At 44.4% G+C, this 15,600-nt stretch overlaps 1 protein-coding gene across 2 annotated transcripts; it reads left to right on the top strand.

The window, feature by feature from the left end:
* The first annotated feature begins 593 nt into the window (after positions 1-593).
* Positions 594-15,598, top strand: LOC108094001 (pikachurin). 2 transcript variants are annotated; one of them, XM_017194425.2, is made up of 15 exons: positions 594-1,106; positions 6,548-6,955; positions 8,440-8,556; positions 9,379-10,204; positions 10,422-10,537; positions 10,605-10,951; positions 11,012-11,201; positions 11,261-11,397; positions 11,461-11,678; positions 11,748-11,823; positions 11,886-12,038; positions 12,110-13,521; positions 13,583-13,684; positions 13,792-13,895; positions 13,957-15,598. In XM_017194425.2, the coding sequence occupies exons 2-15, from the start codon at positions 6,814-6,816 to the stop codon at positions 14,109-14,111; spliced, it is 4,095 nt and encodes a 1,364-aa protein (XP_017049914.1). In that variant the 5' UTR covers positions 594-1,106; positions 6,548-6,813; the 3' UTR covers positions 14,112-15,598. The 2 variants fall into 2 exon arrangements, with proteins under 2 accessions (XP_017049914.1, XP_017049913.1); XM_017194424.2 differs by having other exon boundaries at positions 10,419-10,537.
* Positions 15,599-15,600: the final 2 nt, after the last annotated feature.

Genomic DNA, 15,600 nt, shown 5'->3' with positions numbered 1-15,600 from the left:
CTCTGGCCATTGCTATCCATCCATCACCGTTAACGTCTCTCTTTTCTGTTGTTGCCCGGAATGTTTGGGTCCTCTCCTGTAGCGCATGCGTGCGTGGGAGAGTAACTGCACGAAGAGGGGTGAGAGTTTTTGAGAAAGGGAGCTGGTTGAGATGCTTCATGGTTGCCATGTGGTCTCTAAAAAACCGTTTCACAATATATACTACGAATGCTGATTATTTTATATACATTTGTGTTTGGATGCCTTTGGAAACGATAATATATTTTTCTTATTAATTTGACCTACTGATGTAGATACTGATATTTCAAATCATACTTTCAACTTCTTTTAATCAATTACTCCTTTTTAAAATCTGAGAATCTACGCTGGCAACCCTCAAGCCAAGTTTAACTGTGGAAATTAAGTTGGCGCCTCTTTACATGGCCGGATAATCGGGAATCGGATATTACAACAACGCCAAGGACCAAGGACTCTCCTGTTTTGCCTCTCTTCGAGCTGTCAGCCGAGGGTTTGTTTTTTTCCTGCGACTGCTTGGCGCTCGCTCAATCTCTCCCGTGCCAAATGGCCATTTCCATTCCGTTTCGACACTCATACGCTCAGTAGTCCCCCGTCAATTAGAGTGTAAAAACGTTACGCTCCACGAAAACAGATACGGATTCGCTAAAAACGCCAGAAATCATCCGTATCCGCCGTCATCAGACATCCGCTCGCAGGATACAACCAAAATAATACATATACACACAGCCGCACAACGAAAGCGATAAAGCAAAATACATAGAAGGGAACTAGCCAAAAACGTGGAAGTCCCTCGTAATTGTGGATTTTCGAGTGCTCCGATTGAAAATTCGCAAGTGCAATGTGAAAGTCAGCTTATACGACAGCTGAATGTGTCAGTGTGTGTGTGAGTCCCCCACAGTGAGTGAGTGAGTGAGTGAGAGTGTGTGGGTGTGCAGGAGTGTGTAAATGTAAATACCACGAAAATCGCTGAACGCCGAAAAATAAAGCACAAGGAGGAGGCGGAGGAGAGGAGAAATCAGAAATCAACGAGGACGAAGCAACGGTACTTGTCCAGAGGCAGAAGAAGAAGAGCAGGAGCAACAGCAACCGTAAGGATTTGTTCTTGTGTGTGTGTGTTGTAGTTTAAGAAGACGGAAAAATGCGAAATGAAATAATGGAAATTTATGTGGCCAGCGCATTTCAAGTGGCCACTCCACTGCCCTTTACATATACAAATATATTCACACTCGCACATGCTCGCGTATTCTTTACTGATACATATATACATACATGCAAGCACCACTTTTATTTATTGCGATTTTTGGGTCAAACTAAAGTTGCAATGATGATGTTGATAATTACCAGTTCGTTCACATCGCCAGCAGTTCAAAAGTCTTTTGGGGGAGTTCCCCTTTTTCCACCCACACGCACACAAGCACTCACATAAAATCACCCACTCACACACACACGCGGCGCCCCTCGAGCTGTGTTCGTGTGTGTGCGTGTGCTTGCTTTTGTTTTAGTCCTTGGGTCTTTGCTGGGAAATTACTTTGTTGTTTTTGCCTTTGTTGGCATTATTGTTCTTGTTGTTGTTGTCGTTGTGGCAAGGAACGCGGTCTTTGACAGCTTTCAAGTAAAATGCGCACCTGCGAATTCGCCATAAATTAGGCCCGCGTCCCGCATATAGGAGGATATATACATTTAGTAGGACGTTGGGCCGATGTTTAAGCACTCAAAGCATAGGCAAGATAATCCGCAAGAAAAACGCGCCAAACCACTTGGCTATTACAGTGGACACTAGCGGCGAAACACCTATTTAATAGTTATCCTAAACTCCACCCAATAGTTTATTTACATATAATGCTAGAAATGAAGATCAGTTTATGCTTCTTAAGACAAGCAATAGTTTACTTTTTATATTTAAAATCCAAGGGTGTCATGATTAGTAATAACTACCGCCGAATAAAATCCTAGGCTTATCTAAACTAAATAAGCTAAAAGTTTTAACAAATTAAAATTATTAAATCTGTTGTTTACCTATTAAGCTCAACTAGATGTCCCAAGAGTCATAAAGTCCAATAGTATTGATTTAATACTTTGAAAATAACTCGTATGTTTTTATAAAGGCTTACTAAAACAGACCTAAATCGAATTGGTTACGTGCATTCCATTTATTTATTTATTACTGAAAGCAAAATAAACATAGTTTACTATTTCAATGCGAGGTTTATAAAACGCATGTGGGCATTTATTTGTATTTTTTTATCAATTAAAAATACGAATCCTTGGTAAGCTGACACTTTAAGTTAATTAAAACGGATGCGGGTAGTAGATCAAAAGTTATCAATTGGTTTATATATGTTGTTAACCACTGGACTTTTTTTATTTGGACCGTTTTATGCGCTATCTGCTAAAAGGTCAAAAAAATTGAGAAATGAAAGCAATACTCAATATTTTTTTTCAATAAAGGTTGCACCACCCAATATCTTTGTTGTGGGGTTTAGATTTGAATCAACAATATTCCTTTCCAGTGACATTTATAGTTATTAGATTTCGTGTTGTTGATAAATTTTTCATGAAAAAGCCTTCTGTAAAAGGTCACGTTTATCAGATTTCGTGCTTAAATAAAATTACAAAGTAATTAACTTTTTCCCTCTCCCCTGAAATCTGGTGTATGCATATGGTTTCCCGTAAACCCGCTTTAATGTGATGGAATAGCGACGCAGATTAGCCCAATTAACGTATCTTCACTGTGGTCTCTCGGTTGTCTCTTGCCTGTCATTTCGGCCAGTCTTTGGGAGTCAGAAGTCTGGCATGCGTGAATCGAGTCGATTCGAGTTCCTCCCCCTCAAGAACGAACTTGCCTTCCTTCCCCCGAACATTGTTTTTGTGTGTATTTTGTGGTTGCTGGCCACCCAATTGGCTCTCCACGGATTTTGTGCTCTATTTACCTGCCTTATAAAAACACAATTTATTGCTGGACTAACGTTTTCCCTTTGTGTTCGGCTGCTGCCTCGGTTTCAGATTCAGTTTCAGCTTCTGTTTTCTGTGTTCCGCTTCTGTTTCCATTTCTGTTCTCCGCTTTTATTGTACACCGCTGTTTGCTGTTTTAGTTTTCGCTTTGTTTTGTTTCGTTTGCAACTTAACTTTTCCGTTCTGTAGGTTTGATTCCAGTCGCCCGGGGACTTCCCCTTTATTGGCTTTCTATATAAAGTTTTTGCGTGACATCAGCCATGGATATTACACTGTGGCTGCCATTTTGTTTGGCCTTGTTTGCCTTTTGAATCAATAAACTAGCCATGGTATCGAGAGCAGCTTCTAAATAATTGAAAAGCAGCTGAGGTTTAGGCTTACCCCTAGAATTTTCCGCCGCATAAGCCACTTAGTGGAAAATTCGCCCAAAAGCAGGCAACCCTTTATTTGCCTGCAAATAATTCGGTTTCCACTTATCCGGTTCACTTTCACTGGGGCGCAACCTCATAGTTTTCGGACATATCTCTGGACAAAAGTTTTGGTCCTCTCCAGAGCAATTTGATCATTTGTTATGGTCGGCAACTCTGGTATTCCGGCAAAAAAATTCCGCCTCACTTTGTGGTCACGTAGTACCTAGTGGGGGAAAGTTTTGAGTTTACGATTTACGATGCATAAACTTTATCCCAGGGCTTTCACTCAACTCAAATAAAAGTCGGTAATCTGTGATAAATGACCCCAGCGACGAATATGGATTCCGTAAAGCCAACTATCGGATATCAGACTTCCACGATGAAAGACCGCTGCCCAATGAGCTCTTAATTGTGTAATTAAATCACTGCCACTTGAAGCATTCATTTTTGTCCATTAGGCTAATTGGTTGGATCAACTTTTTCGCAAAAGCGAGAGAGTCAAGAATGGATATAGTCGAAGGAGTAGAGTTTTGTGTGGATTGAGCGACAGCCTATTAATTTCGATACCCATGCGTTCTAATTAGTTTCTGAGGTCGCATTTTCCAGGCAAATGAGCGCACGTTTTTGTGCCGCTGCTTACCTGAATAATGAGTTTTCCATCCACACATCGGCATCGACATGCATTTGGGCTCCTGAAAAACGGAAAGGTGGAATGGGGGAGAATGCGGGGAATCCCCTTAGTCGCACCCACACAAAAGCGATTTCTGGGCGACGGGCTTCAACATTCTACATTGCTGGCCATTCGGAGGCGTCGTACCGGAAAGAAATGCCATTAAAAACGCAATAAAAATGCAAAAAAAACACAAAAAGAGAAAAGGGGTAGGCAGTGGGGAAATCCCGAATGAAAGAAATGCGAAAATATAACGTAGAGAGTGCGCAAATACAAATGTACAAAAAGAAGTATGTGGGTAGTATGTCAACCTCTCTGCCCCGTCGTCTGTGTGTTAGTGTAGTGTGTGTGCCACTGTGTGTGTGTGTAAATAGCCAAGGTGGAAAAATCGATATAAATGAATACGGCAACATTTGGTCGCCCCCGAAAAACAAAAAAATACGAAAAACGAAACCTCGACTGACTCAACTTGAGACAGTGCGGAATGGTGATGGGTTTTTTAGCCCTTACGTCAAACTTATAAAAAAACGAAAAGTTTTTTTGCACGCACAACCATCGCGAGTGCTTACCCATTTAAGCCCCCACCCCTAGCTTACACACACACACACACTTGTGCAGCAAAGGAAACCCCAAAGGGGGAAGTGGGTGGTGGAAAACCCCCGAGGCCGTAGGCAGTCAACGCGAGTTTAAGCGCAGGCATATGAAAATTGCCATAAAAATATATAGAACACTTGCAAGGGGGTTTCAACAGCGATTTCGAGCTTACACTATCTTTTCTTCTGGGGTAAATTCGCTTTAAGAAGATTCTGTAACAGTGTTTTAGAGGTTTCTTAGGTTTCAGATATTTTACTTTATTGCTTATCGAGTATCATAAATTCCCAACAACCTTCAATTTTATTTAACTCATAGTTTTACAAAGGTCGCCAATTCGAAGTGATTAAAGCAAATGTTCTTTAAACAAGTTTATAAGAATTTCTTTCATAATTAACTTTTAATAATCTTAAAGTTTACCCCCTCAAACTTTCATAAGCCGAATAAGTCGAGAAGTTTTATTGTCTATTGGTCTACTTAAACTTTATCTTGGCAACTAATTTTTAAAAAAGCTTTTTGTCTTAAAACTTTTAAAAATAATAATAAGGCAAGATGGTATTTGCACTCCTCTATTTTTATCCAGTTGCCAGAACAATATAAATGAAACACCAAAATAACGCAACATCAGCGCAAACAGTTAATAGAAGCAGCTTCCAGTTGGTTTAGCTTAATTAATCAAATCAAACATCCGTTCGTCTGGGGGACTTCCTGAATCTCGAATCCTCGTACCACCAGTGGGACACCAGAGAGTATAAATAAATAAAGCCAGAAAAACAAAGGGAGTGCGGAGGAAAGAAGAGCAGTCGCAACAGCAACAGCAGCAGCAAAGCAAAAACCGAAACAGCGGAGATGCTGCGGCTGCAATGTTTGCCCCAGTAAGTATGCTATGCTCGAGCACGGGTTAAGTGCGATGCCTGAGCGAAAGAGATAGCAGTACGGCGGCAGAAAGAGACGGGTGAGGGAAGCGAGAATGAGTCGGGAGATGAGTGCGGCACCAAGGTTTAACAACATTTGCACGCGTTCGCCTTCCGTCTTGGAGACATTTGACATTTCAATTTCAAATTGGCCAGCGGAAAAGCCCAAAATTAGGCAACGAAAAAATTGGATTTTTCCCCATCTTCGATTTTTCCATCAACTACTACTGTTGCCATCTGCGGGTGGTATCTACGCCAGCTTATTTGCCTTCCCATGCAGGGTACACATTCTGCCGAATTGTGCTCGTATTGATTTCTAATTACTAGACCACACGGTATTTGGCTTAAGGTAGGACGCCAGTTGGCAGGTGGGCGCACTTCGAGTGGGCGGGCCCGATGGGCTGGGTTTTGGGTAATAGGAGTGGCCACGCTTGATGTGGGGCTTTGTCTATTTGTTGTGGCGGCGTTGCCATGGTGGCTCCTATTGATTTTACCAACGCCATGAATCATGCCAGAGCTCAAGCCTATGCTCCTGTCTACAGTGAGAGATAAAAGGGTGAATTCACTTAATTCTGTGTGCCGGTGAAAGCTCTAAAGGCCTTCGAACTACATTCCATTCCTAAAAATATAAAGATAATATGTATTTTATACTGATATAGTTTGAGGAACAGCTTTAAATTACTTAAAGTAACGCAGCTTATTCAAAATAATTTTATTTTCTCAACTTAAGCACTAATTTATTTTCCAGGTGTGTGCTTAATGGTTACCACCTCACCTTGTTCACCCTGCATTCCCCCTAACACCCCTCCAGCACCGACCTTCTTCACCTCCGATGTTTCGTTCGGCCACTGCGTGTTTAGCAATTTGTGGTTATATTATAATGACCACTTGATTTGCGTTTGCGTTGGCTTGAGCTCTTGCCTTGCTTTTACCGCCTACTAATTGCGCGCTTGTTGTCGCGTTTCTGCGTGCGTGTGTGTGTGTACTTTCAGGTGGTAAGGCCGCAGGAGCATTCCGGAGGCACAAGGACTCGTGGCAAGGAACAGGAGCAACAGTCGCGGAGGCAACGTCGAGACGCATGCACGCTCCATGTTCGCCGCTGGCTGATGGCCAAAGGACTCGGAATCGCAATCGGAATCGGGACGCCAACGAACGCAGCCGTCGAACTCAACTGAATTGAGCGCCCAAAAAGGAAAGGAGAACCCTTGGCCGCATCAAGCATACGCCCCATTGCGCACACCTGTGGACAGAGTGCAGCATGTCAACTTCAAAGCATCACCATTACCGGGTCGTCTGCGTGTGGCTCCTCCTCGTCCTGCTATCATCGTCATCATCATCATCATCGTGGGCCAGCGGCGCAGTGAGCGCGATTGCGGAGCCAGAGGAGGCGGCATTCCAAGGTGCGTTTGACATCCAAAACCCTAATGAAACACTCCCTTCCCCTTTCCCCTGCCCCATTTCCCGTTTCCCCTTTGCCAAGTGCCTAATTGTGGAAATTTGGGTATTTGCAATTCGGTATTTGGCATTGGCATTTCAGTTTTGAAGGACCCCCCGACCCCCCGACCCCCCGATCGACTCCGCACGACATATCAATAAACGAGGTCCTATTGTGTGGCCTTTGACATTAATGAGCGACTTAATTATGCGTGAGAGTGGACCGAAAAACCAGAAAACCCAACCGAAGTGAGGGATCGGAAGTTATGCAACGGCTGTTGTCAAATTTTCAGCACCGACCGAGCACCGATATATGGGGGCGAATCTGTCAGTGGCGACGATGCTGATGTGTGCTGCTGACACTTCGATTTCAATTGCATACAAAATGCGATTTTTCAATTTCAATTTGAATACGCAATGCACAGCCGGCGGGCGAAGGAGTTTCCAAGGGGGCAGTAGCTCCTCGGTGCCTGTGTTCGGTTGTGTGCATATGCAAATGGATTCGTGCTGGGCTGTGTGCTCGTGTCCTCTGTGTCCAGTGCACTTTAATCGTCCCCACAGTTGCTTAATCAACTAGCAAGCCAGCATGCATGCCCGAGCTTTGTCCTCCCTTTCTACGCCTCTGTGTCCTGGCCGCCATCCGCCTTCAACCCCTTTCATTCCCCTTTTGATGGCACTTTAACAGAGTAGCTGACGTGTTCGTGTCTCCATCTTCAGAAAGTGCCTCTGCGTTCGTTCCATTTAATACAATGTGTGACGTAAGTGCCGGGCCACTCGGGCGTATGCGTAATGCCTGTAATGTTTTACATTTTTTTGTTGCATTTCTTTTTTCAACCATTTCCTCCCAGCAGTGGCACAATTTCGGTGTCAAGTGAGTGTCGAGAATGCAAGCCAAATGGCTGTGATTTTGATCCACCTCCCGCCTACAGAATTTGCATTTAAATTACCATCGAACCGAGTGCGAAAAAGTTTGCCCCTAAAAAAGTAACTACCTAAACTATCGGCCAGCCGAGTTATTTAAGTAGTCATTATGAATTTGTGCGGTGCCTTTGAAATGTGGCCGTGGCCAGCAGTAAATTACGAAAAGCGTATGCCACAGCCAGAAGCAGGCTAGAACCGAGAACCGGGCCCAAAGTCCTTAAAGCTTATTAGAATTTATTGCGGACACGTCGGTCACACCCAGGAACACACAGACACACACACACACACACTGACTCGGCAGCAGGAAACATGGACTTGGATGTAGAAGTAGACGTAGACGGAGACCGACAGACAGGACACTCAACTAAACTAAACGCAACTGAAGTGAACTGGAATTATGAGCCGAACGAGAAGCGGGCCAAACCCAAAGTTGCCGGTCGGAAGCAAACGCACCCCGTTATCGTCCATCTATATGCCACAATGCCAACTAAACCATCCCCCCTAACCCTCTATTTCTCCCAAAAAACAGGCCACTGTGGACACAACAGCCCCTGCGAACAATTCTGCTACGAGATCCACGATGGAATGTACGAGTGCGACTGCATCGAGGGCTACGAACTGAGCAAGAATGGTTACGGCTGTCAAGGTGCGTTATTTGGGATGGCTATATCCCTATATCCCTGTATCTCTATATCCCCCTACCCCCGAACCATGCATAGTTGCAGTTCCTGACTGGCCACAAAATTGATTTGCCATTTCGGTTATTATTCGAAAATCACCCCGTGTAATGGATGGATGGGACTGGCATCCAAGTGGGCTGGATTACGGCACGATTACATTTGCATGCCCCGCTCGGTTATTATTCATTTCTGTTCGGGTTTGTTTGGGGAATTATTATTTTCTGATTGTTCGACTCTACAATGTTTTTGCCCCCCGGCAGGCCGACAAATTGATATTTTTGTGTGTTGTTATGCGACATTATTTAACGTGCGTGTGTTTTATATTTCATTTTTGCAATTTCGACAATGTGTTGGAAAAATTACATGGCACAGTTTGATTATGGCAAGGTATTCCCTCAATAAAAACGGGAATGATTAGCTAAACAGATCAATTTTAAATCAATTAGGGAATTAAAAGATTGCTGAGAACGATTTGTATAGAGGGTATTATAATTTTAGTCAGAAGCTTGGAACGCAGTGAAGAAGACATCTCAGTCCTCAGAAGTCACTAATTCTAAGACCATAACATTTATAATTTAATCAGATTTTGGCATGCCTCTTAATGAACTGCATCATTAATGGGTTTGCTAAAAATTGTTACTTTGATTTTACAAGATAGTTTTCATTTTACTTAGATTATATAAAAACCTTCCTTTTACCCTCGTCCTTTAATAAATTTAATTAAAATTTGAAAATTGATGATTTCGTTTCGGTGTTCACCACGCAACTTGATCCATTCTGATTTCCAGTAATTAACGCCACTGCCAATGGGTTGGATGGGCGTGGCAAGTCGGACGAGGATGTGCTGTACCAGAAGGGCGCCTCGTTTAGCGCCAAGTTGGCCAACGACGATGGAGGCAAGTCGATGGCTAAGTCCTCGTTCGGCGACTCCGCCTCGCAGTCCGCATCGCCGACGGGCAACGGAAACGGGGAGGATGAGTCCGGATCGGAGGGCGATAGCTACGATTACGGCGAACTGGAGGACAGCAGCAATTCGGAGACGCAGGAGCAGAAGCAGCAATCGCTGAATCTTCAGCAGCAGCAGCAGCAGCAACAGAAAGTCAATTCAAACGATTACTACATATCAGCGGAGAGCATCAACTTCAATTCGGAGTCCGAGGGTCAGGAGCAGGACGTGGCCGACTTCAAGGCGGCCAGCACCAAGCCCCCGACCTCAGTGCCCCCAACTCCACGAAGGAGCACCACAAGGAGCACAACCACAAGCACAACCACCTCGACCACCAGGAGATCCCCCGTGGCAACCTCCTCGTCGAGGGGAAGCCAGAACCAAGTGGATGTGGATTACAACGATGACTACGATAGCTACAGCTACAAGTCGGACATGTCCGTCTACGACGATGTCAACAATAATCAATTAAACTTAAGACGCAACAGCAAATCGCAAACATATCAGCAGACAAGCAATACGAACACGGCCAAGAACCGGAGGAAGATGACGAACCCAGACGCAACCAGCAATAAGGTCCAAATGCATATCACGAGGGAGCCAAGTCGACTTGGCAACATATCAGCAACGGAGCAGATTGGAGGTGGTGCAGCCATGGCAACAGACAGGTGGGTCATAAAAATCCAGCGTTGGGGGGTGCTGCAAATTCCTTAGCCAATTTAAAATCCTTTGTTGGTCATGTGCAACTTAAGTATGCTGAAATTGTACGAATTCTAGAGCCACTTAAATCTGCATATTGGGGTTGTCATACATACTGTAGCAGTAGTAGAAGTAGTAGTAGTAGTTTAAAGTAAATTAGTATAATTTTATCGTTTTATGCAGCAGCTCACCCACTTGCAATCTTGACTGTGGCTCCGATGGAATCTGTGCCTTGGAGGCCACTGCCGCCAGTTCCCGATGTCTTTGTCCCTTTGGCAAAACAGGCATTGGCTGCCAGGAGGGTAAGTGCTATCTTCCAAAACATTATCTTGAGTAGCTTGTTGTACTAATTTTATTATCATATACCAGATATCCGTGCCCATGTCCCGCGTTTCGCCAAGCGATCCTGGCTAGCTTTTCCGGCGCTCCATGGCGCCTACAAACACGTTCAACTGCGCATTGAATTCCGTCCAGAGTCCTTTGACGGCATTATCCTTTTGAGCGGAGAACGGGACGATCTCACCGGTGATTTTATGGCTCTTTTACTGAACAAGGGCTTCGTGGAGTTCTGGTTTGATTGTGGCTCGGGAGTGGGTAGTGTCAGATCCCGGGAGACCATCCTCCTCAACGAATGGAACTCGGTCATTATCTACCGTCATCGTTGGGATGCCTGGCTGGTGCTCAACCACGGAACAAAAGTTCAGGGCAGATCGAATGTAAGTTAAACTTTCATAAGTTCAACACAATCTTTTTCAAATTAAATTGCTTTTCTTCAGGGCTTATTCTCACGTATTACCTTCCGGGAACCAGTTTTCCTGGGTGGCATAGGTAATATTACTGGTTTGGCTAAGCGATTACCATTAGCGGAAGGATTTGCCGGCTGCATTCGTCGTTTTGTGGCCAACGAGCATGACTATAAGTTTACAGAGCATCCGCTGGGCGATGTCATAAATGGTTTTGATATCCGTAAGCTATTTATACTTAATTTAAGAACTTGTCTCAATATTAATATTTTTTTTACACAGAGGACTGCTCGACTGATAAGTGCGTGAGATATCCTTGCCAACATGGTGGCAAGTGCCTGCCCTCGGATCAAGGAGCCATATGCCTGTGTCCCATCGGTTTTGTGGGAGATCTGTGCGAGATTCGAATGGACCTGCAGGTATTTATTCCTAAAGCAATCTTTTCTTACTTTGTTGGTCTTAATATTAATCGTTTCTTTAAGGTTCCCGCATTCAATGGCTCCTCATTCCTGCGCTACGCTCCCTTGGGCGACACTGCGCTCATCTGGTTGGAGCTTAAAGTGACCCTTAAACCCGAACAGGCAGATGGCTTAATCCTGTACTCAGGTCCAGAGCATCGAGGAGATTTTATAGCACTTTACCTAAACGATGGCTTTGTGGAGTTTGCCTTTGATCTAGGCAGTGGTCCGGCTTTAGTGAGGTAGGATATAAAACTAAATAACATATTTTAGGAATGGTAAATAAATAAATATTTTTTTTTTTTATTTAGGAGTGAGCATTCTCTGAGTCTGGGTCAATGGCACACCATAAAGATTTCGCGAACAGCTCGTTTAGCAGTACTGAAGGTAAGAAGTGTAGATAATCATTGAACTTCCTTTACTTACCTCTGGGTTTTTCAATTCCCTAGGTGGATCAGCACCAAGAGGTCATGACCATCTCATCGAATGGCTTCTGGCACTTGTCGTTGGACCAGAATCTCTTTGTGGGCGGAGTTAACCACGTGGATCGTCTGCCGCTGGACCTCAAGTACAAGCCCTTCTTCGTTGGCTGCATCCAGAAGGTGAGTGGAAGGGGGCACATCCCTTTTTGCAGTCTTCAATCCCATTGTTTACCTTTGTTCGCCGCTCACAGATTGACATCAATGGCCACTCGCTGGGCATTGTGGCCGAGGCCCTGGGTGGCAGCAACATCGGCAACTGTCCTCACGCCTGTGTGGCTCGACCATGCGGTCCTCTGGCGGAGTGTGTGCCGCAGATGGAGAGCTACGAGTGCCGCTGCAGCATCCACAACGAGCGCTGCAACAAGGCCGCTGAGGTGCCACTGGAGCAGCTGCCCGAGTTGAATCTCCGCAAGTCCAAGGTCCTCGAGACGAAGGACAATGGCGAAGGACTGAAGAAGGTGTCTGGCCTGTCTTGGCACAAGAAGCATTCGAAGAAGCACAGGAATTTGCATAAGCCAACCCCTGCCGCGAGCACAAGGACCTCAGCCCCAACCTCAACATCCACCACCTCAACCACCTCGACCACTGAAACTCCTGTGAGAACGGAGGCAGCCACAGCGGGGTCGCTGAGCAACGAGGAAATCGAAGATGATATCATATTCCGCTTTGTGCAGCAGCAACAGCAGCAGAAGGAGCTCAAGAGGCAGATGTCTACCAGCACCACCTCCACCACAGCTGCTCCACCCAAACCCAAACCTCGGTTTGCCGGAAAGCACCAGGCCAGCAAGCACGAGCACCACCAGAAGCCGAACGCCGCCTTTACCCACAAACTGAGCCGCCTGCCCACCCACTACGAGAGTTTCCAGACGAACCCCGACAGCGACATCCTTACCTTCGAGGACAACAACGACTGGGTGGCCAGTCTGCAGCAGCAGGAGTACGGCGATGCCATGGCGGCCAGTCAGACACCGTTGGCGGTGGAGGATGAGAACCCTGGCAACTCCAAGTCAAGCGAGAATAACGAGGATGATGCGAACGCCTTTGTGTTCGATGAGTCACTGTTCGATGCCTCTGACGGCACGGAGGACTATCAGCGGAAGCAACTGGCCCAGGACATGAAACGCATCATGTCCAATTCGAATACCCACTCCAGTCACAAGAAGGCGGAGGTGCAGTTCCCATCGGCATCTAACCCGAATGAGGGTTCCGCCAACGATGATTCCTCTGTGTACAGCGATGACTACAGCGATGATGAGCTCCTCACGCCTGTGATGCAAGCCGGGGAGGAAGTGAAACCAGAGCAGCACTCCTCCAGCACTCCGCAAACCCACACCGATTGGAGCCTGCTCAAAAAGTTCGACTTGTCTGCGGAGCATCAGTCGCAGGTTCAGGGGGTTCGCAAGAACTTCGGAGCCTGTTTCGCCGGTAGTGACAGCTACTTCCATTACAACGACGCGGACACCATGAGCCAGGTGATCAGCTACAGCATCGACCTCAATCTGCGCATCAAAACGCACTCGGAGAACGGAGTTATCCTCTGGACAGGACGACAGGGAACGACGGAGGAGCACGACGACTACCTTTCGCTGGGCATCGAACAGGGGTGAGATTTAGCTGGAATTTCTAATTAACATGAAAGTAAACTTTCTTGGCTTGTTCCCTAGTTACTTACACTTCCGCTACGATTTGGGATCTGGTGAGGTTGACATCCGCTTTAATGGCACTAAGGTCAGCGATGGTCTGTGGCATCGTGTGAGAGCCATCAGGTATGCATTATTAAGCTAAGAAGTTTCCATGGAACCTACAAATAAAAACCTAAATTGGTTAAAGCTTCTTAGATAAATTCTAACAAATTTGATTTCGACGCTTGCAGAAACTCCCAAGAGGGTTATCTAGAGGTGGATGGAAGGAAGACAGCCACTTTGCGAGCTCCTGGCAAACTACGTCAACTCAATACGGACACGGGCCTGTATGTGGGTATGTATCCCTAAAATGAAGCACCCCTATAAAGGATACTATAGGTCACCCTATCTTTTAGGTGGCATGCCCGACGTGGGTTACTTCACGCATCAGCGCTACTTCAGCGGAATTGTCGGGTGCATTTCGGAGATCGTGCTCGCCGGCGAAATGAAACTGAACTTCGACCCGAACACGCTGGGAACAGAGCACAATGTGGAAACGGGCCTCCTATGAAACGCTGCACGCACGCCTCAAGACTTTTGATATCGACTAGTTTAAATGTTTATGTTAACCACACAAATGTCCTTCGTCGGTTTGTGTTTGTACAAATACGCTTTTAAAACGAAAAACAATGAGAGAAATCGCAGAGTTAGGTGAGGAACATTTTTTTACACCAGAAGTCGGAGAAAGAACGAACTAAATCTAGAAGGGAAACATACTACATATTATATACAAGCATATTGAGTATATACAAAGGCATACATAGATATATATATATTTAAAAGCAGAGGAATGAAACCAAATCGAAAAAAAAAACCAAGGCACGCTTCTTATAGAGCCTGTGACTGTCAATACTTCAGATCGGAATAGTTTATATATAACTTTAGCAAAGGATTTATATCGAAGGAGTATGTCATATAGAATATGAAACAAGAGCGGAAAATCTGAGTAACCAAGCTGTCCATTTGGCGCGATTAGCGATTGGCGATAAGCAAAAATTGACGATTAACGAATACCAATAGCGATACTTTAGTGTGTGGTCGCTTTTTTTTGAAAGAACCGTTACGCTTTAAATGCAGAGCTGCCATCTTTTTGTACCACACACACACACAGAAAGCACAGACTCACTAACACACGGTTACGAATGCAAATTGGCAATTCTTTCGTTTTCGCATTGCTGTACCTTAAACTATAAACTGTAAACTGTATAACTGTACATTCTGTACTATTTGGCGCTTCTTGGAAGGTCCTGTCCAAAAAACGAACGAATCAAAGACCGGAAGGCGGGAAGATGGTTTTAGATGAGATGAGGAAACAAACATATTAAGTGGTAAGTTAATAAATGTGTAGCGTGTGTAATTAGCTCATAAGTCGGCACAATCACACTAATACACACTCACACACCCACAAGGTAACACGGACACAACACACGCCTGCCTATATTTAACTTTTATATCAAAATCGTAAGATACTAAAAAGACACCAAAGAAACTTAATACATAATTTAAACTATTATACAACACAAACAACAATCACAAAAAGAACAACAACTAGCTAAAGGAAACCAAACAAAAAACGAAAGCAAAGCAATTTAACAATCCCATAGCGAAATTTTTAAATGCGAAACAACAACTAATCCGAATAGCCTGTTGAAAAAAGAAAACAATTGTAAAAGAGCGAACAAAGTAATGATAAATAAAAATAACTAAGGAGGGAAACGTTTGTATTCGTCTTATGAGTATAATTTTGTAGCTTAATGAGATAACAACCACGTATGTAGTTATATATACATCATAAACACATATGCGTAACTATATATGACTATGAGAAACTATAGAAACAATGGCGTAAAATGAATAAAGAAATCACAACCACCAATCAATGTAAAACTAAATTAAACGACATTCAATGTAGCTTATTTATATGACAAATGGAAGTCGAGGCATTGAGATATTTAATTTCGTACATTGGTTTGCAGAAAATAAAGATAAAAAGATTCTAA

The sequence above is a fragment of the Drosophila ficusphila genome, unplaced genomic scaffold (assembly GCF_018152265.1).
Source record: "Drosophila ficusphila isolate 14025-0441.05 unplaced genomic scaffold, ASM1815226v1 contig_414, whole genome shotgun sequence".
Taxonomy (NCBI): domain Eukaryota; kingdom Metazoa; phylum Arthropoda; class Insecta; order Diptera; family Drosophilidae; genus Drosophila; species Drosophila ficusphila.
Note: the sequence above shows the minus strand (reverse complement) of the source record. Positions and strands in the feature narration are given on the sequence as shown.